Source organism: Fonsecaea monophora, assembly GCF_001642475.1.
Source record: "Fonsecaea monophora strain CBS 269.37 chromosome Unknown Scaff47, whole genome shotgun sequence".
Classification (NCBI taxonomy): domain Eukaryota; kingdom Fungi; phylum Ascomycota; class Eurotiomycetes; order Chaetothyriales; family Herpotrichiellaceae; genus Fonsecaea; species Fonsecaea monophora.
In genome coordinates, this window is record NW_019173978.1 from 59,852 (window position 1) to 83,304 (window position 23,453).

At 52.4% G+C, this 23,453-nt stretch overlaps 9 protein-coding genes across 9 annotated transcripts; 6 read left to right on the top strand and 3 right to left on the bottom strand.

Moving 5' to 3' along the window:
- Positions 1-105: 105 nt before the first annotated feature.
- On the bottom strand, positions 106-1,635 carry AYO21_06644 (hypothetical protein; the record flags this gene model as incomplete). Its single annotated transcript, XM_022656603.1, has 1 exon — positions 106-1,635. The coding sequence occupies one exon, from the start codon at positions 1,633-1,635 to the stop codon at positions 106-108; it is 1,530 nt and encodes a 509-aa protein (XP_022511045.1).
- Positions 1,636-2,466: 831 nt separating this feature from the next.
- On the top strand, positions 2,467-6,722 carry AYO21_06645 (hypothetical protein; the record flags this gene model as incomplete). Its single annotated transcript, XM_022656604.1, has 2 exons — positions 2,467-2,597; positions 2,693-6,722. 2 exons carry the CDS (start codon positions 2,467-2,469, stop codon positions 6,720-6,722), a joined length of 4,161 nt encoding a protein of 1,386 aa, XP_022511046.1.
- A 657-nt stretch (positions 6,723-7,379) lies between these two features.
- On the bottom strand, positions 7,380-8,893 carry AYO21_06646 (hypothetical protein; the record flags this gene model as incomplete). The annotated part of the gene is made up of 2 exons (XM_022656605.1): positions 7,380-8,572; positions 8,632-8,893. The coding sequence occupies 2 exons, from the start codon at positions 8,891-8,893 to the stop codon at positions 7,380-7,382; spliced, it is 1,455 nt and encodes a 484-aa protein (XP_022511047.1).
- Positions 8,894-9,398: 505 nt separating this feature from the next.
- On the bottom strand, positions 9,399-10,313 carry AYO21_06647 (hypothetical protein; the record flags this gene model as incomplete). Its single annotated transcript, XM_022656606.1, has 3 exons — positions 9,399-9,942; positions 9,990-10,236; positions 10,292-10,313. The coding sequence occupies 3 exons, from the start codon at positions 10,311-10,313 to the stop codon at positions 9,399-9,401; spliced, it is 813 nt and encodes a 270-aa protein (XP_022511048.1).
- Positions 10,314-10,707: 394 nt separating this feature from the next.
- Positions 10,708-12,474, top strand: AYO21_06648 (hypothetical protein; the record flags this gene model as incomplete). Its single annotated transcript, XM_022656607.1, has 1 exon — positions 10,708-12,474. The coding sequence occupies one exon, from the start codon at positions 10,708-10,710 to the stop codon at positions 12,472-12,474; it is 1,767 nt and encodes a 588-aa protein (XP_022511049.1).
- Positions 12,475-13,301: 827 nt separating this feature from the next.
- AYO21_06649 (hypothetical protein) lies at positions 13,302-15,037 on the top strand (the record flags this gene model as incomplete). The annotated part of the gene is made up of 2 exons (XM_022656608.1): positions 13,302-14,267; positions 14,321-15,037. The coding sequence occupies 2 exons, from the start codon at positions 13,302-13,304 to the stop codon at positions 15,035-15,037; spliced, it is 1,683 nt and encodes a 560-aa protein (XP_022511050.1).
- A 1,466-nt stretch (positions 15,038-16,503) lies between these two features.
- On the top strand, positions 16,504-17,235 carry AYO21_06650 (hypothetical protein; the record flags this gene model as incomplete). The annotated part of the gene is made up of 1 exon (XM_022656609.1): positions 16,504-17,235. One exon carries the CDS (start codon positions 16,504-16,506, stop codon positions 17,233-17,235), a length of 732 nt encoding a protein of 243 aa, XP_022511051.1.
- A 704-nt stretch (positions 17,236-17,939) lies between these two features.
- AYO21_06651 (hypothetical protein) lies at positions 17,940-20,234 on the top strand (the record flags this gene model as incomplete). The annotated part of the gene is made up of 1 exon (XM_022656610.1): positions 17,940-20,234. One exon carries the CDS (start codon positions 17,940-17,942, stop codon positions 20,232-20,234), a length of 2,295 nt encoding a protein of 764 aa, XP_022511052.1.
- Positions 20,235-21,318: 1,084 nt separating this feature from the next.
- AYO21_06652 (hypothetical protein) lies at positions 21,319-22,910 on the top strand (the record flags this gene model as incomplete). Its single annotated transcript, XM_022656611.1, has 2 exons — positions 21,319-22,641; positions 22,698-22,910. 2 exons carry the CDS (start codon positions 21,319-21,321, stop codon positions 22,908-22,910), a joined length of 1,536 nt encoding a protein of 511 aa, XP_022511053.1.
- Between the last annotated feature and the right edge of the window lie 543 nt (positions 22,911-23,453).

Genomic DNA, 23,453 nt, shown 5'->3' on the forward strand with positions numbered 1-23,453 from the left:
ATTAGGCCATTCGTATGGTAGTATGGTATCAGCAACAATATCCTGGCTTGGTGCGTGACATAACCTTACAACGGCCGAGCTACCTCCCTCTTATCACCTCAATTATCAATCTTCATCACTGCTACTACTATTACTCTCGCTTTCTCCTTGCTCATCGAATCCCCCGAATTCGTCGGCTTCTCCAAATCCATCCTCATCATCCTTAGGAGGCAGCATGACAAAGGCCTTCAAGCAGGTGATTCTGTTGCCGGTTTCGTACGCTCCGATTACCGATCCGGCGTGGACCGGCCTCTTGCTCTTCAAGGCGGCTAACACATCAGACAGCGGTAAGAAGATAATGCGGACTGTGCCGTCGCTGCTCGCTGCAACGATGGCCATGTCTTTTTGGCCGTTGGCTTCAGTGGGGAGAAATAGGAGCTCAAAGTCCTTGATCCGCGTCGTGAATCCTGCGGATCTACCGCCGATGGTCGCCACAAGAGTGGCCTCCGGAAGGGATACCGAGGCAGTCTGGTCACTGCCATTTGTTTCATTCGATGGATGAGGGGAGATTGCGTCGGTATCATAGAAGAGTATCCGGCCATCCTCGGTCGAAAGAACGAGAAGGGTAGTGGCGTCCTCTTCGTCCGAGTTCGGTGGGATGCTTTGATAGTGAATCTGATGTAGCTTGGTGAGCGGCTCTGGCAGAACCCTGCATTTAGGTTTGGAGTTTTCCCCAAACACGACCGCTCCGCGTTCGAAGGCGACGGCAAACTCGGCGCCATTGGGATTCCACTGTATCCGTCTGCCCTCGCCGCTGCTGTACTTACCCTCTCGCACATTTTGCAAGATGTCGCGACCAAAATTGAGAACACCGGCCTTCTTTCCCGTCACCAAATTCCATAACCTCATACATCTCTCGCCTCGACCGACGCTCAACATGAGCTTCAAGCTAGGGTGCACAGAGAAGTCATTAATTCCCGCGGGTGTGGCACCTGGTGGTGCTGTGTCTCCACTGGGCTGACCTTGCGCCTTGGGTCGTGGTACTTTTATTGTTGATACCACAGTCAAGTCTTTCAAACGGGTAACTGCTATGGTGTTGTCTTCTGACCCGGAGAGTAGTTTTGACCGCGTGGGGAAATGCAGGGCCGTGATATGAGAGGAGTGATGAAGAAGAGTGCCGAGCTCTCTATTTCTGGGATTTTCAGAAATGGTGTTCTTACCCAGAGAGGGCATGGGTGGCAGTCTCTCATTGTCGCTGACTGGTGCCGCGGAAAGGCTGAAGACATTGACCTTCTCATCTGAGCCGCCTGTGGCAAGATACACGCCCTGTGTTTCAGAAGAACCGGGCTCCGGCAAAGGTGATAGTGCTAGACATTTGATGGCAGACGCATGTGCATTGAACAAGAAGGTATCGGCAAATTGTACCGACAGCCGGGATGCTGGTGACGACGGGTTCGATATGGTTGCAGTAATGCCATGTAGAGCCCGTTCATATGAGCCCACAACGATTTGAATGACTGGTAAAGTGGTCTTCACATCCACATGGCCGTTGGTTTTGGTGATCTTCGCAGCAGTGTTCTCTTCACTCGTAGGTTTGACGGTCTCGGAGGGAGTCTTGGTGGCCTTGGAGCCGCTTTCTCTTTTTCTTTTGGCCATAGAAAGGAACTTTTAGTGGAATAATTCGTCAAATTTGTAAATTTGGAGAAGTACGATGTATGGGACTTGAAAGATGGGAGTGGCCGAGTGGCTTGACAAGCACAGCACGAGATCGTGGAACGAGTTTCGGATTCCAGGAACAGGGTATGGTCGTTCTAATAAAGATCTCTCCATGGAAGGTAACGAGGTCTACAGGAGATTGCTAGAATGGCATTGTCCTCGAGTCTGCCAAAGTTGTGGTGCAATAAAGACTGACCATGAGAAGGTAAAAGGGAAAATTTACTAGCGTCGTGTTAGGAAGTGGCTGCGCCCCCAAAATCTCTGGAGCAGATTGTCAGTGGTGGTGGTGATGGTGGTTGATGGCGTTGGGTGTCTCCCCCTCCTGCCCTTGCCTGCCCGAAAAAGAATCCCAGGAGGTGGAATAGGCTGCTGTCCCTCCCTCCGTGCACTCCCCCCGCCCGAGCAAGCCTAACAAATTACCCTGATTCTTGTAACTGCTACGCCCTGTGCCTCCAACTCTGCACAGAACACCAAAATCCAGAGGCCACCTCCTCTACACGTCTAACAACTTCAAGAGGCTCAAATCATCACAACGCGCCCAAACAATTCATTCTGGGCTCTTTATTCATCTCCGTACACTTGATTTCGCATCCTGTCAAATTTTCAGCAATTGATTCGGATGGTTTCTCGTCCTTCTCGTCGACCTCGCCGATGCCGATGAAATGCCCGTCGAGCACTTGCGCTCGAAGAAGTCTCAAGCACAGTGAGCAATATTCCTCACAACCCTCAAAGACGCTCATAATATCTCCCGCAGTCTACTGACTAAATGTCATGAATTATAGGAGCCTGGTGCTGTCAAGAAAGCGCAAATTAAGCGAACTCTTCTCTATCGTTGTCTCCGTCGAAGACCCAACCTACAAGCAGAAACTCCAGGCCTTTCATGATGCAAATGACCTAGAAAAGTACGCATCTCCCGTCGCTCGCTTCTTTCTACCACTGTTGCAGTTTTCATGAATTATGAGGCTTGGTTGGCTTAGTTGTGCTCACTCTTCCACAGAGGGCGTCGCTTCGACGAAACAACAATCCCACCTAGAATCCATATAACTCTTCCACCTCGAAAACATGAGCCTGCGCAACCGTGTGCAGTACCTCTATCGCCCTCTCTTGCGGCGCAGCAATCATTAGATGCATCAAACACCACTCCGCCGTCACCTCAAGGGTCCAAAGCCGCTCCTAACCCGATCCCACCAGAACAGCCCGCGACTGGGCAGGAGTCGCATGACCAAAACAAAGGCGATGAAGGCATCGAGGTTACAATTGACGAAAGGGGTGGGACAGATCTCCAGGGGGCCACTGCAGTAGCAGTTAACGCGCAGAAAGACGAGGCCAGCACGCTCCCCAATCTTCCCAACTCCGACGGTGAATTGAAGTCCCCGGTACCTCAGTCTGTCAAGGGGACTCCTCTTGGACAAACATCTAACGTCGAGTCTGAGCCTCCGAGCACGCTGACAGTCGTTACTGGACTATCGGAAGATACAGAACCCCGCTCATCCATTGCCGTCGACCGTCAACTCAGTCGAAGTCCTCTTCTCGTCCCGATCCCAGCAGCTGCCGAGCCACAATCCTCGCCAGCTTCCACAAATGGGCCAGACTCGTCTAACACCCCTGCGCCGACAGCTGGATCGCCGGGAACGAGTCCTGGTATTGATGTACCCCTTGTTACATCCGAGATTGCCCACGAGGGCAAGCCTTTGGATGCTGAGCATGCGGGCTTGGAACGATCGCCTCCCTCGCCGGAAGCTAAGAACCCGCACGGCGCAAGTGGAAGTCATGCTCCCTCTGCTGATGTCGAAATGACCGGAGTGGTCAACGCAGGATCCATGAATTCAACTTCTGATGTTCATAGTAAGCTTCCTGCAGAGGCATTAGCTGCATCACAGACCCCGCGACCGATGATGCGGATAGACACTCAGGCAGAGAACGACGCATATTTCAAAGCACGGCCTGGGAGTGGAATTGTCGAAAGTCCAGCCCCAATAACCGGCACAACTCCTAAGAAGAATGTGCCCGCGACGCCGTCATCTCAGGAGCCTGCGAAACGCGCAACGAGGATCTCATCTGGTGTGTTGCAGAAGAAATCTGTATCGGAAATTCTTGGTGAAATGCCGAAGACCTCAACCCCCCCGGCAGATTCCCCATCGTCAGCGATCCACCGCGATGCACATGGTGGCACAACTTCTCAGGGTCGACTAACCGAACGCGACCGTCGCGACAAAGAACGTAGCCGGCTATCAACAGTGGTTTTTGCAAAACCTCAAAAACCTGCATTCGATGAGGAGAATCTTGAGTTGACGCGCATCGGCGATGGTGAAGCCCAGCGAAGAACAGGGCCTGGCGAGAGGGATTACCTCTATACTTTGTTCGAGAACAAGGCACACTCGATGTCTCGACAGACCACCATGTCTTACCTCATCCAAAATGCCCACAAGACACTGTCAACTTCGGATCATCTGATTGAGTACGAGTCATCTGCGGAATGTCGGATATTGAAACGACTCTACCAACTACAAGAGAAGCAACGCTGGCCTCTCAGGCAGTATAAGCGTGCTGACGAAGCAGCTAGACCAACCTCTCATTGGGATTTTCTGCTTGATCATATGAAGTGGATGCGCACCGACTTCAGGGAAGAGCGAAAGTGGAAGCTCGCAGCTGCCAGAGGGCTCGCAGAATGCTGTGCAGAATGGGTCACGAGCTCCCCCGAAGACAGAAAACGTCTACAAGTGCGCGTTCGACCACCAAAGTATCTGCCCGGAACTACCGGTTCTGAGGACGTGGCTATGGAAGACGGTTCTGGACCAACCTTGTCTTCGCACCCCACGCCCGAGCTGGTGCCCTCCAACGAGGACGATTCCGTAAGCGACGACATTGCAGACCCGCGAGAGGTACAAATGTCCAGTGCTCCGGCCGCGATATTCTCTTTGGGTGCTTCTGACTTCAGCTTCGCCGTCGACAAAACTCCTGCTCTAGACAAGCTTTTAAACGAGTTACCCCTCTACGAGCCATCAATTGCCAACCTAGATCATTCTATATCTAACTTGGGAGAACGGCTCGATGCGAAATGGAAAACAGATATTGTTCCCGTTTCGAGGTGGGCCACCGAAAAGCTCCCAGTCAAGGAGTACAGGCCTCCAATGAAACGCAGCCGGTACGATTACGAGCCTGACCCTTCACCGAAGAAGAAGTCAGAGCCGCTTCCACCGGAGGAGACGAACGTTGCGTTGTTCATGCCTGAGAACAAAGCAATCCGGGACAGGATCCACCCTGGACATTCTTTCCGCCCACCATCAGAACATCCCATGCCTACTCAAGCCTTCTTCGAGACGCGGTCGTCATCGCAATGGACACCTGCGGAAGACGATGAACTCAAGAGACTCGTTAAGGATTATTCCTACAATTGGTCCCTCATTTCCAGCTGTCTTACTCCCCCAAGTTTGTATACGTCAGGTGCCGATAGACGGACACCATGGGAATGCTTTGAGAGATGGATTGGTTTGGAAGGTCTACCTGCGGATATGTCAAAGACGGCCTACTTCAAGACGTACTCGGGAAGAATTGAGGCAGCGGGGAGAAATGTGACTGCTCAGCTTGAGGAAGCCCAAAGAAGAGCGGGCGCCAACGTTCAGATCTCGGCACGAAAGAGGACGACACAGCCTGTCAGAGTCGAACGGAAGAGGACCCAACGACATCTTGCTATGCTCGATGCTATGCGGAAGCTGGCCAAAAAGCGAGAGACAGCTCTTCAGAAACAACAACATCAAGCCGACCTTGCTGCCATGCGCAAAGTCAACGATGCCAATGTGCCCAAACCCTCTTATAAGACCCCGGCGGAGTTCTCGCAGCTCAAGCAGGAGCGCGAGCAGAAACTTGCGGAACGGCAAGAGATATATCGGCAGCAGCTCATTGCACACCAACGTGCCACTGCACAGCAACAACGTGGCCAGAATGGTCAACCCAATGGCTTGCCAAATAGTATACCCGCTGCTGGACCGGGGATGCGTGCTCCATCCACAACCGGCGTACCTGGAATGTCAAACGGCAACATGCAAATGCCCAATGGCCATCCCCGTCATCCAGCCATGATGGCCGCAATGCAAGGGAATATGCAGCTACCACCTGGTATGATGGCACCGAAAATAACCCCACAAATGCAAGCACAGATGCAAGCGCAACTCGCCGCCCGTGGTGGAGTAACTTCACCACAGCAGATGCGCATGCTCCAGGAAGCCACCAGAGCGCAACAAGAACAGCTTCTGCGACAGGCCCAAGCTCAGAGTGGTTCTCATTCTTCGCCGAACAACCCTCATGCCGCTCTCGCAAATGGCCAAGGCATGAATAATGCCGCTTATCGTGCTGCCATGGCCGCTGCTACCGCAAACGGGAATGCATCCCCTTCTGGCCACATGAACGGAAGCTCACCTCGTCCCAACACCGCTAATTCCGGCCAGGCTTTATCCAGTGGACATGTTCCTGTACTGACGCAGATCGCTAACAAAATTCGAGAACACCATCCCAACTTGTCAGACGAGGAGGTACAACGGCTTGCATCGCAGCAGCTCCAAACCTATCAACACCAAGCAACAGCTGCCGCCGCAGGGCAGAATCACAAACGTCCTCAGCCTCACAACCAGGCGGCGTTGAATGCGGCTCTTGGTGCTGTCAATGCTGGAAATAATGCCTCTGCTGCCGCGGCTGCCGCTGCTGCCGCACAACTTGGACATCCAAATATGATGACCAATGAGCAATTGCAACAATATAACCAGCGAATTAGGATGCAACAAGCTCAACAACACGCGGCGCGAAACTTGCAAGCGATGCAGATGCAGCAAATGGCCGCCATGCCTAATGGGATGGCAAACTCGCCTGTAATGAACATGGCTCGGCCAGTAAGCCAACACGGAAACCAAGGGCAAATGAGTCGCAGCGCAACCCCGAGAGACCAGCGCAGCTCCAGCCAGAGTAATGTTAATGGCAACGGGCCTGGGCAACAGAGCAGCCCACGACAGGCGGCGCAGAGCATGCAGACATGAAGAAAAAAATGATCGAGCTCTCTATATTACCGCACATTTTGTATAAAGAGATTCATCTCCTATCTATTTGGTACTTGATATTTGATTGTGGGCTCGATCAGGGATGAATGTCGGAACCGGATGTCGGCACTGGGAGTTTATGGTGCCCAGCTTTATGTACTCTGTGCCTGATGCGATGTGATAGACTACGCCCAGAGGGAAAGGAGTATGGAGGACTATGTGGTCAAGCTCAGTGCAGTCTTGAGAGTCCAGGAGGGGATCGAACGCCCATCAAGTCAGGGGCTCGACGCTGACCCTGTAGCACAAAGGGGATGACTGGGACAAGCACAAGCAATGGTTGATAGCAGTGTTGAAAGAAATGCTCGACAAGACAGGAGCAATGTTCTAATTTCGAAGCTATTTTATGCGTTGCGCATATCAAGTACATTCAAGTTTTCTCCTGGGAAATGCCTCCCCCCACGACCCCTCCGAGGCCCCCTGAGGTGGTAAGGGATTTTGTTCGTGCATGATCTGTTCCGTTCGGTTCGTTCGTGTGCAGATTTGGTCGATTTCTTTTGTGCCTCACGCGGCTGCTCTCTGATCCTCGAGGCGTTGCAGCAGAGCGTCCAGGAAGGCATCGACTCTCCCGGACGACCGCACCGGGTGGTGAGCAGACTCCTAATCTCCACCACCTACCTCAATCTCTCGAGGTCCCTGCTGCTGCTGCTGCTGATCTCCCCTGTCGCGACGCGGTCCACGGCCACCCCTGTCGCCACCCTGTCTTCTCTGCTGCTGGCGTTCCCCTCCATTTCTCTGACCGTCCCCGTCACCTCCGTAACCGTTGACGCCCGCATCTCCGTTCGATGTCGGTCCTTCCCTCAGAAACTTTTCTCGCTCAGCCCTGACAACGGTCAACACACTCTCCAGACTCCGTCGCCATACCATGAGGCGTCCTTGGATTTCGGCCCATTGCTTCTCCCCGAATACGCGGTACGTGGCTCGCTGAACCAAAAACTCCTGCTTCAGTTGGGAGAGCTTGCCTTCGACGAGACCAGCTCGGATGGTGTCGATGACCCACATCTCCACGTCTTCGGAGGGGATCTGCAATGCAGATGCAATGGTGCTGTAGGGAACCGAGCGAGTGGTTGATGATGCGGCAATAGTAGCCAGTGTTAGAAGGCGGATCTTGTGGCTCAGTGTCTCAGCTGCGGAATCTGGTATGCCTAAGTCTGCCAGGTTGTTCGTTTCGAGGAAGTCGGTGTATGAGGAATAATCGTCTGAGGAGAAGATCTCCAGGAGGTCGAAGAGATTGCTATCCGAACGCCGCAACGCGACGACCGCGTCACTGGTAGTCAAGGGTGTGAAATCCGTTATTGCGGGATTTGTCAATGCCACCCGCAGAGCACGTCGTGCAAGTTCTGCGCTCTCCGCCTCGGACGCCGATTCGGGAGGGATTGTCTGCAGTGCAGACAGGAGGTATGTGTACTGGAGGTCTTCATTTCCGGTCGCAGAAGCCACATCAGCCACCCCTACGTATAGATTGCGGGCATCTTCGTCATCGAGCTCCCATGCGGACAGCCAGTTGGGGATATTCGTCTCGAGTTGAGGGATGAGCGCCTCGAAAGCCTGAGAGGAAGACGTTTGGCGCATGACTTTGAGGATGGCGAGGAACACATGGTAGCGAGATTCACTTGTCGGAGGCAGGACGTTGAATATGGTTGTAAGGGTCTGCAGCGCAAGGCTGCCGCCGTAGGTGGGAGAGGAGGTAACGGGCTGCTCAGACAGATACGTGCATATTCTGGAGAAGAGTCCGTCGGAAATGGAAGACTGAGAAGAGAGGCTGATCAAGAGGTTGTATGCTGCCGAGAATTCTGCGAAATAGATGTCAGCATTCCACCTCCACGGAGATAGTCACAACGGGTATTCTTACCTCTCTCAGGAGCGCTGTTGAGGACTGAGGCCTTGGTCACGATCTTTTTCAACACTTCATTTTTCTGGCTTTGGACTGCGGCCTCGTCAATAGGCTCTTGTGACTGCTCAGACTCTCTGATGGTGCTGAGTAGTTGTCCGATTTCGGCCTGAACCCCGGCGCCTTCCTCCGACTTTGCGAGTGTGTCGATGTACTGGGCGAGTTCTTCTGCAAGTTCAGTGAACGTCCCTTCGATCAGAAGGGTGTTTGTGGGTGCGGGCATTGGTGGCGGAGGTTGACTCGAGGCAACTTTACGGGGGTACAGAATGGTAGCAATCAAGGAGAATGAGCAAGAAGAACTAGAAGCGCAGACACAGATTGTCCCAAGTCAACCAGGACCTCAGATATTGCGATTGCTCAGTGCCAGGTGGTTTGGCTTCTGCGAGAGAGAACCGCCAACGCCAAGATTTCATCTGGTGGTCGGAGGGCAACTTTCCCACTGACCGCAGCAGTTTTCGCGAAATCGATCATTTGGGGCTAGCGTCTTGGCACAGTCCTGGATGGAATAGGTGGATTTGGCATTAACAGACCAGGCTGAAGTGACTCCATGGGAACTCTCAGTTTCCAGCTTATCATATACAGAGTATCGCATTGGAAGGAATATCCAGGTCCATCTGGGTGAAATGTCCAAAATCCCCCAACATGTTGCAGATGATCACCACGATCCCTTCCTGAGAATGCTTCAGCCCCTAAATCACCGTCTCATGCCATCAACCTCCCAACGACGGCTAGAAGACGTCGTCTGCGACCTTGACCTCACCGGTTCCCGGTGCAGGGACGGCTGCATTGTCCTTTGCCGCCATCTCATCCTGAATGAAAACCCCCAGACCCGCAAATGCACGCAGCAGACATTCGTCCATGTATTGTCCAAAGTCGTAACCTGCGGCAACCATGGCTTCTGCTGGCTTCCCCCTTGCCCGCGCAATGTAGCTCTCCTTGACTTCGTAGTAATCTCTGTTGCGCGGCATCCCCATAAAGGGATCGTATGGTGCCACAGCCACCGGCATGATCTTCTTCTTCAGACCCTTTATTAGACCGCTGGGATCTGCAACGGTTGGGTCAACGTCCTTCTTCTTCAACGCTTTAGTGCTGGGGTCGGCAGTTTCGTTTGTATCCACTTTGAGACCATTGGCAATGGCATACTCCTTCAACTTGCGGTTAGTAGCCGCCACATCCGTTCGCAGGACCAGATTCATAATCATTTCTTCTCGAAGCTCCAAGAAGTCATCGTAATAGCGTTTCGACTCAAATTCTTCCTCCTGCCGATCGAGGCTATCTATGTCAGGCCAACTGCGGGAAAGGGACCAAGGACAACATACATTTTATTCACCCGTTTCCGAATTTCCACCTCGCGTTCGATCTTGAGATCTTCAAAAGTCTGGGTCCGCCATTCTCGTTTCCAGAGACTGACATGACATCCTCCGATGGGACATTCGGCTTTTCCACTGGAGAAGTTTCGATCCACACAGCCTTCACAGATCCGGTGGTAGCATTTGGTGTTGATCTTGAAGCGAAGTCCTGGGTGTGTCCGAGGATCACTGCCACAGACGGGGCATTTGTTTGGGGCTGATTGATTCATGTCAGTATGTCGCCGCTATCTTGCGTAAGCTAGAGGCTGTACGGGTCAACTCATCATCATCCATGGTGCTTCTCGCTTCATCAGAAGGGGTTGCCTTTGATAGGTCCTTGATCAGACGACGCTTCGAATTTGATCAGACCTGGTTTGTGTCGCCACTACGAGCCGTAGCATCTCGAAGGATACTCAGCTGAAGGTTCGCGAGGAAGGAATGTGAGATCGAGGAGAGAGCAAGGAATGTGAGGTTGGAGAAGTGAAATGTGCAAGGCACTGAGCACGTGTAAGGCTGCAGGCGAAATTTGTAATGACAAATCGTTTCGCTACAGTGGCGTTTCCAAAAAGTCAGGCGGCAAGGCTTGGTGGAAGATTTTCATCACCAAAACACGCATCGTCACCTCCTCCGCTCTCTTTTCTCCTCTTGGAACTCCTGCTTAGCCTGTGTGCTCTGCTTTTTGTAAGCCATGGATGCTTCCGCACTTGCTCGAGTTGAACTACAGCGGGTCGAATTAGAGAACAACATTGCAAAGCTCCGCAAATCTCTCCGGCACTGGCAAACACTTGAGGTCGACTACGAGGGGCTCAAAGAAGAATTCCTGGGCATCCCCCAAGATGCCTCCCCCGATGTCTGCCTTCAAGCAGCAAAAGACTTCAAGCCAGAAATTATGGACGAAACTGAGTTACACGAACTTCTGAGGGATAAAAGCTCCCGGCCTCGCCGACCACCTCAGCTTGTGGACTTGCTGTCGAAGCGTGCAGATTACGTCATCCGAAATATTGAGACAATAAGGAAGCAACTCTCTGACGCAGAAAAGAGGAGGAATGCCTTACTGCTCGCAGAGGAGCCCGATCATCGAGATGAAGCTGGCCTACCTCTGGCCGAAATTACCGAGGAGCTCGACGACATGGGACAGGTTATATCCAGCAAAGTGGAGACTCCAGGTGCTAACGCTCCCAATCTAATAGACGTACTGAAGAGGGCTGGTGTGCATGATCTGGAGGAGACAAACGGCACAATCACGAAAGCCGAATCCCCAGCAAATCACCCGGACGGAAACGCTCCCGCGTCACAGATAGAAGTGGATGAGGATGGGAGCAGGGAAAGTAGTTCTCTCAATAACACTCCACAAGCCGGTACAGTTCAACCAGCGCAGTCTTCAACAGATGCCTTCCTGACGAATCCAAATGACACGGAAGCCGAAGCCGAATTGCGCCGAGAAATGCTCGAATACTCACGCGGCTTAGACGAAGTCGGAGCCATTGTAGCTGAGCTTGAGCTGGAAGAAGAGGCGTCCGATATCTCGTATGACGAAAATGAAGACGACCTGGACTATGACTCTGACATGGATCTGGAGGACCTCGAAGAGGACGAGTCGGAAGATGAATCTGGCAAGAGCAGACGGCCTCTATCTCTGCCACGCGGCTATCAAAAGAAAATGGAAGAATTGCAGGAGAAGCTAGGGCTGAAGAATATTGGGCCTCAACCAGAAGTTGAAGCCACAATGGAGCAAGTCAAACACGTGGAACGGCCACCGGCAGCCGAAGCAGCTCGGAAGGCAGCTATCGCCAGACATGATAACTCGAAGAAGAGTAATCTGAAGTCGAGTCTGAGCAAGTCTGCGGAAGCCGACAAATCAATCAAGGAGAAGAAGCCCAGCAAAAAGAAAGTGGCATTCTCTACAGACTTGGATATTGCTCACGAAAAGCCTCCGTCTGGGAAAATGCCTCCACCAAACAGACCGCCGCTCGGAGATACTCAAACATCGAAGTTGCGACCCATCAAAGATTCAATCATCGAGCGAGTGAGTGATCAAGATGAGGAAGCCCCTGCTATCCCGGCAGCTCCAGCCGTAAAGACCGTCAAACAGTCAAGATTTAAAGCTGCGCGCGAATCTTTACCGCAGACGCCCAAATTCGCTTCTCCAATGCCATTTTCAAGCGAAAGAGTTGAGGATACAGTTGCGTCCCCTCAGTCTCGATCCTCGGTCGTCACTGCGCAGGTGGTAGAGCGGCCATTTTCCAAAGCACCGAAGGCTCCCAGCCCAGATGACTTTTCAGAAGAAGACCACCAACGGGAGATCGCGAAGGAATACCAGCAACATAGGATGAAACGCATAGCCTCCCAAGATGGTGGGTTTCTCGGCAACAGTGAAGACGGTGAGATAACTCCTCTAGAAGACGAGAACGGGCGCAAAGTCAGCAGATTCAAGGCGGCGGGAATCAAACGATGAGGTTCGATCAGAGTCAGAATCCTCTGTCCTATCACCAAGACTTGCACAACATGAAAGAGATCCTCATTCTTTGAGCCCTCGAAATCCTGTCACCATCTCCACTTACCTCTTCTCTATACTTTCCATCCTGTCGAGTCCTTAGTTGCATTTTCCCCCGGAGCCGTCAGGAATTTCTTTCCATGCTACGCAGAATTTGTAGAATCAATCTACCTATTCTCACACGACGGAGCTCCTAGATGGAACGACGAAGCTGGGCTCTCTGACGCCTGATCCGGTGTTGATGGATAAGGCGATTCGTTTCACCCAGTACATACAAGCAATTCATTCTCCACTACGGGTCACCATAATTGCGTCTTGAAGCCACGGCAAAGCTCCGGCTCCACTCTTGTCAGTTCATGATGGATTTTCATTTGTCTACAAGCACACAAAAGGGTATTCGGATTACGAGATATCAATTCGTACTCGCAGCAGCTCGTACATACATTTACTGCGGATTCGGCTCGACGCATAGGAGCCGCTCCATCCCAGGCTACCGAAGATCTCGACGTCCACCGCCCTTTGACCGACTTACCTGGACCTATCCTAGTAGGTTTACCCAGGGTATTACTTATAGCATTTGAGACCCCTCCCTCCCTACCATGGTCTTCTTGTCCTTTTAGGGTCTTTCAAACCCATATAATCCCCTGCCTTTCCCACTCTCTTCTCCCTCTATTCCCCTTTATAGCTCTAACAATATCTCCCGTCACGACAATAATTGCTCCTTCTTTCGAGGGAGATAGCTGGCAAGCAAGCAAAAACACAACCTAGCCTGGGATTGACTTCCCCTAATGGAGGCAAAGGGAGCTAAAGAGGTTGACTTCATCGGTCCAGCCCAGCGAATACAAAATCTATCAACCGATCATGTGCCTATCGAACCTCTCTCTGAAATGCCCGAAGCGGCTCAGCAGGTGCAGCCTCGCAGCAAGTTTCGCATCACTATGATTCTGATCGCCCTTTACCTCTCACTGTTCGTGGCCGCCCTCGACGCCACCATTGTCGCCACTGCAGTTCCCAAAATCACAGCGGACCTTCACTCGGCAGCTGGGTACATCTGGATCGGCGGTGCATATCTCATAGCCAATGCTGCAGCCGCTCCGATCTGGGTCAAATTTTCCGATATTTGGGGCCGCAAGCCAATCTTCCTCATCGCCGTGGTGGTATTCTTCGCCAGTTCGGTGGTATGTGCGGTAGCCGTCAACATTCAGATGCTTATTGCCGGCCGCAGTATCCAAGGAGCAGCGGGGGGTGGTCTGATCTGCATGGTCAATGTCGGCATTTCCGATCTCTTCAGCGTACGTGAAAGGAGCCTGTGGCTAGGTTTGTGTGAAGGGATCTGGGCTCTGAGCGGAGCGGTCGGTCCTCTCTTGGGTGGTGCCTTTGCTCAGAAAATCAGTTGGCGATGGTGCTTCTACTGCAACTTGCCCATCGCTGGTACCGCCTTTGTGCTTCTTGTGCCCTTCCTCAACGTGCACAACCCTCGGACGCCAGTACTGGATGGGGTCAAAGCCATCGACTGGTTTGGCTGTGTCTCGATTCTTGGTGTAACGGTGATGCTGCTCTTGGGACTTGACTTGGGTGGATCTGTCTATCCCTGGAGTTCGGCCAAAGTCATTTGCCTCATTGTGTTCGGCGCATTGATGATCCTTGTCTTTGTCTACAGCGAGAAGAAATTGGCCAAGTACCCGGTCATTCCCCTGTCCCTATTCGGCACCAGGAACATTGCGACCATGCTAGTGACGTTCTCTCACGGAATGGTAAGTCTCTGGCACTAGCATACACTCAAACTCTCTACTGAGACTCGATCTAGGTCTTCATTGCTGCCGAATATTACTTACCTCTGTATTTCCAAAGCGTCAAAGAAGCGTCACCTCTTCGATCAGGTGTTCTGTTGGTACCACTTATTGTCGCCACAGCTGGCACTGGTGTCATCAATGGCTTGATCATACATCGTACGGGCCAGTACAGACCATCCATGTGGGTTGGAACTATTTTAATGACCCTGGGCACTGGCCTCTTCATTTTATTGGATGCACACACCTCGACAGGCACCATCATTGGCCTTGAGATAATCGAAGGCGTTGGTTCAGGGCTGCTGTTTGAGCCTCCTCTCATCGCAATACAACAAGGTGTTCCCCAAGACAGTGTCGGCACTGCGACATCGACACAGGCCTTCATTCGAAGCCTGGCCCTCTCGTTAGGCGTCATTCTAGGCGGGATTGTGTTCCAGCAGAGCATGGATCTTCGACGGGCGACATTGCAACAGATGGGTTTGCCGCCTTCGGTCGTGGAGCAACTGTCTGGTAAAAACGCCGGCGCCAACGTCATGGTGGGCAAGACTCTTCCGCCCGCCCAAGAACTCGCAGTCAAGGAAGCATTCGCCTGGAGCATAAGAAACATGTTCATCATGTTCACGTGTCTTGGTGCTCTCGGTGTTATTGCGAGTCTCTTCGTGGTGAAGACAAAGCTTTCAAAAGAACACAGGGAGACGATCACTGGTCTCAAGAAGGAAGAGCCTCGGTCTTGAGGCACTGTTTTGAGTACGCCTGATTTCTCTAGGCCTCTTCTCCGGAGCGCCCTCTCTGAGTCCACCCCGGCTTGCGCGGTTTCGTCGTGCGACCAGTTCAACCAAACAACGACGACGGAGACGTACAAGCCCTCTTCGACGGCAAAACACTGGGCCAGAGTCCTTGGTCAAAGAGTTGTACAGTCGACTCTTGTGATATTCAACAATGCAACATATACTGCCGCATAGGGGATGCTTCAGCCCCATTAACAACAGCACGCCCTCCTTTGTCGGGACCTATCTCCATGGTCCATTGACTTTGAACATTTCACCAGCCTGGTTACCCGATCATTACCAGAGGTCAACTCGTGATCCCTTACTCTGCCCGCTTTCAACAGACGTGCTTGCTTGCTTCAATATTAGTCGATACATACGGTGAGCTTCTCCACCGTCACAAAAACAGCAAATCATGTCAGATAGTCCCACGTTAGCCAGTCCCAGTCACGTCCTTTGCAGGGTGGACTGGAACTGCGGTGAGCTACACACCGTCAACAACAGCAAGGCATACACCTACACGGTGATGCTCAATTGAAATGCTTGATATTTATACCGGTGAGCTACGCACCGTTATCAACAGCACGGATTTTTAAATGGAAGCCAGTGGATGACACGCTTGAGGAACTCAGGCGTGCCGTGGGTTTCGTACTGATTTTGACAGATTTCGACGGCCGGTCAAAGTTCTGGAGCACTCCAACTCCAGATGAGCTCGTGAGACTGGGTCATCAAAATGCTCAAGGTAATGAACGAGGTTGACTTTGTTGACGCTGCTTATCTTTTTCCGCCATTCGTGCCCAAGGCGTTATGCGCAGAGTGAATTGAACAAACAGATGTACGAAACTGAAGTGATGGTAAGCAGCAGTAGCTTATGTATTATCATCATGATAGTCGCGGCATTGCATGCTATACTTTGGACCTATAAGTAAACGACAGGAAGACTGTAAAATGTACGAGTAGCGTCTTATCAATAATAACAGAACCTGATTATTTGATCAATTTCCGATTCTTCAGGCCGCCATGGTTAAACGACGGGCACGACGGATCGGCCCTTGTTAAGGCCTTATTCGCCTAAGTCCCAGGTCCACCACCACCAACAACAAACCAGTTAGTAGGTAGGTAGACTCTAATATTCCCTCCCCCGTTTTTCTGTATCTAGGGACGCCGGGAACGCTGCATTTCCTTCGGGGCTTTGTAAAGACCGTTCGTTAAGTAATATCCTGATTTTGAGGTTGAGAAAGAAGAAGAGAATCTTGTGACAGTCTTAGGGTGCGTTTTTCAATGTCGATAGTGGTTTAGGCGCTATGTCACAAGGCAAAATCCCTCTTATCATTGACTGGTAGCGACAGAGAAGAAACCCGATCTGAGCACATCTTTCGATCCCCATCTAGCTGGCTTTGCAAGTCGGTAACAGCTTCAGAAGCAGCATAAAAATGAATCATCAAGAGATTGGTCCTCCAGTCACTGCTGGTCCAGGCTCACGGCCGTCCCGGGTCACTTTGACAGGGACAACCGTGGTGCTTGAACCACTGTTGGCATCCCACGCCAGTGATCTCTACGACATCGTCAAGGGCGAGAACAATAACCGTCTCTGGACCTATCTGTTCGACGACCCCTACGAGTCACTGGCGGCCTTTGAAGCTGCCGTGACGGCAAAGTCTCAATCGGAGGATCCCCTGTTCTTCGCCGTCGTGGACAAGCGAACCGCCAAACCCGTTGGTTGGGTGAGCCTCATGCGCATCGACACCCGACACCGCGTCGTCGAAGTCGGCAACATCCTCTTCTCGCCGCTGTTGCAGCGGACAAAGGCCGCCACGGAAGCCCTGTATCTCCTGGCCAGGTATGTCTTTGAGACGCTGCACTATCGCCGGTACGAGTGGAAATGCGACAACCTCAACACGCCGTCAAAAAGAGCGGCGGTGCGCTTTGGGTTCACATTCGAGGGCGTCTTTAGAAAGCACATGGTGTATAAAGGGAGATCTCGAGATACGTGTTGGTTCTCCATGATTGAGGATGACTGGTTTCAGCGAGGTGTCAAGCAAGGGTTTGAGGGTTGGTTGGATGACGGCAATTTCGATGACAGTGGCAAGCAGAAGAGGAGACTGGAGGATGTTCGAGGGGAGTTGGAGGGCCAGAAGGGTCCTGTTTGTTGTACAGGAGTTTGAATGGCACTGGGCAGCTGAATGGGTGAGAGAGAGAGAGACAAAGAGCAAAGGGTGTGGCAGCCAGCACCTATTGAGTTGGGGTTGTGCCATTAGCAGAGGGCGACCATTCACTTATTGGGGGGATGGACAATAGTAAAGTACTATTCAGGTGTAGGCTTATTGTATAGCTATTATGTGAGTGAGTGAGTGTGTCTGTATCAATGGGTGAAAATGGGTGGTTGGGTGTGGTATAGCCCTGAGCAGCTTTGATTGTGGTTTCCATTTGTTCTTTTTTTGTTTTCCGTCTTTCTCTTTTTCCCCTGCATCCTCCGTTCTTCAGCTGCAGCAGCCTCTGTCGGACATCTCTTGAACATAACATCTAAAAGACGTGATCGAGTGGCAATCGGTGGGTGGTGATTCAGCCCAGCAGTGGCACAGTATCACACTAAGCCTATTTGGGAAGGAACCCGCACAGGATTTAGAGCCACTTCTTTCAACCTTCTCGTCCCTGTTGCTCGTGGCCGCTACCAAAATCATCCTGTCGAACCATTGCCCTCCTCCGGGTTCATCAAATCCCATTCATCTTCTCAAGCATCAGGAAGCACGTTGGTCACCCCCCTCACACGTCTACTTTTTCTCCCTTTCCCCCCGCCCGCGCCGTGGCCTTTGCTGGTCAAACGGCCATGTTCCTAAGGAATCTTCCTCAACTTCCGGCAGTTCCTTCCATGAGACTCAACATCGCCCGGACTCGCTCAAAGACTTCGGCTTCTGCTTCTGCTTCTCTGGCAGACTCGGCGACTCCCAGTCCCACCCAGTCGACGCACGAAACCTGCACGTCTGCTGGGGGTGCCACGTCGGTGAGCGACCCTGATGATTACGCTGACACCCTGGCCGCCAAACCCGTGTCATCAGCAACCATGAGGTCCAAATCCAACACCACAACCACAAACACCACTACTCCCGCCTCGGCTGATCGACGCAGTTCTCGTGGTCGACGAGCTTCTAGCCGTGTGCGCAAGCCGACTGCCAAAGCGCAAGCTCTAGGTAGCACTAAAAGGTACTCGCCGCCACCGTCCGGTACGATTATAATAGGTCGGTTATCTCCAGAGCCCACACCATCTTCCAGCAAGGAGCCATTGTCGAAATCTCCTGCGCCCAAAGAGACACCTGAGAAGGCCCAACCACCCCCAAAAGTGCTGCAGACCCCATCGGCAGCAAATGTCAACGGAACTAAAACCCCGTCTCCCACTAAAGTCGCTGGCCGAGAGGTACCAGTTTCTACTGTCGACACCCCTTCTCGGCGGACCTCCCAGAGGGAACGCAAACCCACCGCAAAGGTATTGTCAGAAACGGTGGTATCTCAGAAGCGTCCCGCCACCGACGAAGCCCAGGACGCTCCTGCCCGCAAATCCGCCAGACTCTCCCACTCGGCTGCTAGAGTCCCATCAAAGCTCCGATACTCTATCTCTGCTGAGAACAGTGAAGTGGATGATGTCGTCGAGGTCGAGCAGGCTCCTGAACCCGACGATACGTCCACCGACAAATCCAAAATTGTCGTCTTAAAGTCCAAGCGACTAGCCGAAGTGTTTGGCCCTCCGCCAAAGCCAAAGCCAAAGGCAAAGCCGGAAACCAGCTCTCCTGCATCCAAAAGAAAATCAAAACGGAGGTCTCAACGCCTCATTGCCAATCCTGAGGAACCTGTTGCAGAGCCTGATCCAGATCCTCTCGAAATACCTGGTTCGTGCGACCTGACTTGCCTTTCTCCGTCGTCCCGGCTACTGGCATTTGCAGAAATTGCCTTGCAGATGCCGGATGGGGAAGACGAGAATGAAAAAACCGTTCCCGGGAGTGTTTACGACTGGCGTATGTACACGCAGGTTTGGTGTCAGTGTGAGAAAGACGAGGACGCCAATTCTGATCGCACAGACTCGGTCGAGCTTGCACGAGCATTGATGCCAAACCCGGTCTCTTCAGGCACAATCTTTGACCCGATTGATCTAACCTCGCCAAATCCTCTCGAACCTGAATTGCTGTCGGCGCCTGTCAACACTATCCTCCGTGCAACTGACGCAGAAAGACTCTCTCAGCTCTACACTCCACCCAGCCACAACTCAAGCCAAACACCAAACGGCACTCCGGCACCAAGTGGCATGGGAACTCGGAATGATTTTGGGGCTGGTGCCTCTTATCGACCCTCCGAGACCTATTCACCCGTTTATGAAGCGCCGAATCACAACATGGTTTCAATACCTCACTCTGCGGCAGCGAGACGAACATATGAGGATCGACTCAGGGATGATCACAACGCCCTGACCGACATCCGCAAGAGGGCGGCTGCCCGCGGGATATCGTGGAGTTTTAACATGACGTTCGATGATATCCACGCACTGATCATGGAAGCGGAAGAGCGGGAACAACAATTGCAACAACGAGTACAATATCAGCAGAAAGCCATGAGTCCACCACAGAATGTGATTGATCGTGCGTACGGACACTCTGGTTCACAGCCTTCGCCCGCGCCTGGCGGATTTGGGGTGCTCTTGCCTCCAAGAACATCACACCGTGGACGAAGAGCTACGTTCGGTCCATTGGGTCCATTGAAGCGCAAGACTACTCTTGCGGCCCCTGTCGTAGCCAACGGAGCGGCTGAGGTGGTCCCAGAGCGACTGACGCCGAAGACTACGCACAGTAACATCAGCTTTGTCGAAGAAAACACATCACCGAAGCCTTTGGGAGACCGTCGACCTTCATCGTCGACTCGACCGAAGAGTTCCAGGTTTCGAGTGGATCCGAGGGGATTGCGAGGAGAATCTCCCGGACCAGGAACCATCATCAACATGTATGAGAAACTTGAAGCGGCCGAATACATGAGGCAGGCAGCTGAACGTGACAACCGTGGAAGGGCTTTGAGAGGGTTTGAGGGATATCAGAAGCGCGAGGAAGAAGAGAGAAAAGAGGGTTGGCCGAGAAAAGCAGCAGAGAGTCACGGATTGAATGGACATGGACACAATCGGGTTTGAACACTGGCGGTTTTACTGGCGGAGAGTCGAGCTGGTCGCTGGGGTATTACTACTATAGAGCATAGCGTCGGGTGGCTTCAGGGCCTCGTGGAGATGATTTTCGACCACATCTTGTACACCAAGCATTTCATTGAGTTTTGTTTGTTTGAGGAGGGACTGGCAACAGCAACATGGCAACAAAAGATTCCATGGGCAGTTATTCACCCATGGGGGAGTTTTTATGGTGTAGATATTGGAAACCTGGTGAGGTATTCATCAAACTACACAAGATAATCACTTTTACATCGACCGACATGGCACGATATCCTATTTTGTTGTATTGTTTTTATTGTAATTTTTGCGGCAAGAAAGCTACGAGGAGATATTGAGTATTTATGGGAAGGACGCAGAAGAAGTACGTGTGTAAGAAGAACTTGTGTGAAGTTCTGGTAAGAGAGTGCTTGTGAGAAGTACTGGTAAGAAGTAAGAGGTGTTTCTTCTACCTGCAAGTACATATCATTCCGGCACACGAGACACCAGACGTATCCAGACAAGATCAGACGAGACGAAACCGGACAAGATGAAGCGAAGACGAGGACGGAAGACGTTTTGATCTTTCCCCCCCCCAGACGTAATAGCGTTTCGCATTGGCCACCCCGTAGCTCCGTGGCTGCGTGGCCGCCCCTGAGTTGTTATGTACAGAGTTCCCGAGCAGCCGAGTTGTTTGGGCTCCCCCACTTTGTCCACTTTGGTGAGAACAAGCAACAACAGGTAATCTCCATAGCGCGTTCTCGTCTATGAAGGCGCGTCTCGCTTTGGCAGTAATTACTGGGTACTTGTGTACGTACGTGTGTACCGAGTATAGGTGGCATCATCATTGATTGCTAGCATTGGGCCATTGTGTCGCCACACAACGTATCGAGTACGGGTGCCGAGTAACTTCGTAGTGTTACTGAACAGTGGACTTTGTTCTTGTTCGGGAATATATCACCCAGGCTTTGGTTCGGGGGTAAGACAGACGGACGAGAACACCAGTTCGATTTCTGCAGCTATTCGTGGTCATCAAGTACAAAATCAAGAGCATTGATCGACCGGACACGCAATAATGGCAGAGGCACAAGTCCAAGTCCAAGGTGCGACGACAACGAAGAAACGGGGTCGGCCGGCCAAGAAACAAAGCCTTGATGATGAGGGAGTGGTGTTGTTGCAACAGCAGGAGAGCAAAACAGATGCTGCCGAGATGGAGATGGTTCATACCCTAAAACCGAAATCTCGAGGAAGGCCGAGTTCGTCGGCAGCGACGACGGCGTCAAAGACGTCTTCTCTGGCAGCGTCGGCGAGGTCGGGGAGAGCAAAGCAAGTTCCCCCTACTGCTGGTGCTGGTGGTGCCGCCGTCGAGGAGGAAGTGGTTGGTAGCGTGTCCTCAGGAAAAGGGTCGGCGTCGGCCAAGAGGAAACCATCGTCGGCTGCTGGTGGTGTCAAGACTCCAGAAGCTGCTCCATCCAAGGCTCGCAAGTCGACCGCAGCAAAGGTTTCTTCGGGCCAAAACGACACAGCGAGCTCTATCTCTACCTCTAGCTCAGCGACATTGACAGCGACCGCGACCGTGACGGAGAAAAAGACCAAGGCAAAGGCCACAGCCAAAAAGGGAGAAACAGAAATCTCGTCGCAGACGACCTCGCAACAACCCGGCACGTCTCGCATGTCAACCTCGTCCTCGACCCCAACCTCCAAGATCCTGGGCCACGCCAAAGCCTTTTCCGAGAAATCGAGTCAGCTCCAGCTGGATATTCTACGACTTGTCAACGAGAGAGAAGCTCGGCATTTATCGTCGCGGGACATCGAAGCAGAGATACACGAAGTATCAACACGAGCAGCACAGATACCTTCTGAGGCGGACGTGATATCCCCAGTACCAGCGCCAGCGCCAGCTCTCGAAACTATTTCGACCGGGCCTCGACACGTAATAGGCGAGGCACCGAGCATGATTATAGCAGCAACAGCAAGCGCAGCATCGAACACGGCTCACAATACTGCTGTGACAAGTGACGCCGCCCATGTCCATGCATTTACCACCCAGACAACCGTGTCGTTCAGCCAACAACAACCACAACACCTCTACCCACCGCCCTCGGTCCTGTCCTCCCCTATCGCAACCGCCCAAACCCAGCACCAAGTCCGCGGGTACTCGTCGACAAAAGCCCTGCCCATGTCCACCACCATCGCCCTCGCGGCCCGTCAGCAAAACAGCCCCAACGCGAGTGGCGGGTCGAGACCGTCCATGCCGCCGCGCCCGACGATCCCTCCCGAGGTGCCCAATGCGCCGAAACTGACCGAGTTGCCGCTCGAACAGTTGAAGAAGGATCCCCGGTACAGAAAGGCGTCGACGCGGTATACCACTTTTGTGGTGGCGCTGCCGTTTGCGATCGTCAGCAGTTATTTCTTGTGGGAGAGGTGTAAGTTTTTCCATCCTTCTTCCCTTAGTTCATGGACGACTGTCCTAACCCCCAATTCACTACATCCATTCCTCCTCCGCCTTTATCCCCGACCCAGTTTATGCCCACTCGTATCTGTGTATATTGGCTAATGGACGCCGCCATTCCTTCGGGTTTGGTGGGGGTGATTCGACAGATCGCGAACACCAGGAGTACTTGCAAAAAGTCCGTGAGGCCCGAGCTAGGGCGGCTTCGGGAATAGATGGATCGACCTCGATAGACAGAACAGAATGATCGAGGATAAGGAAGGGTGGAGGAAGGGCATTAGTAGGCGCCAGACGGACAGGGACAAGATATGTGGAAACGGATATGGAACGGCCCCCGACTTGAGGTCGATTCGAGGGAGATATTCTACGTGCTCTGTGCCCGTCCATCCAAGGAGAGCCTACTACCTCGTACGACAGAGTGTGCTGGGCGGATAGCGAGAGACATTCTTGCTTCCTTGCTTGCTAGCCAGAGGTTGAACCAAACCAAGAACCCCGTTCCGGTTATGTGCTCTCATGGCTCTACATCTTAACATGTCTACGAGACGAGACAAGACGATATTTTTCGAGAAATCGGATCCGGACAAAAACACGAAACAATGCTGTTATCCACCACGCTCTGAGCCTCCATCACTGATGAGATCGAATTTATCCCCCCTCCCCAAAAAAACAAGATGGGAAAGAGACGACGACGACGACGACGTCGTTCGAATGGAGGTCGAGTTGAATTGAACCGAATTGAATCACATTGAACGGGGAGG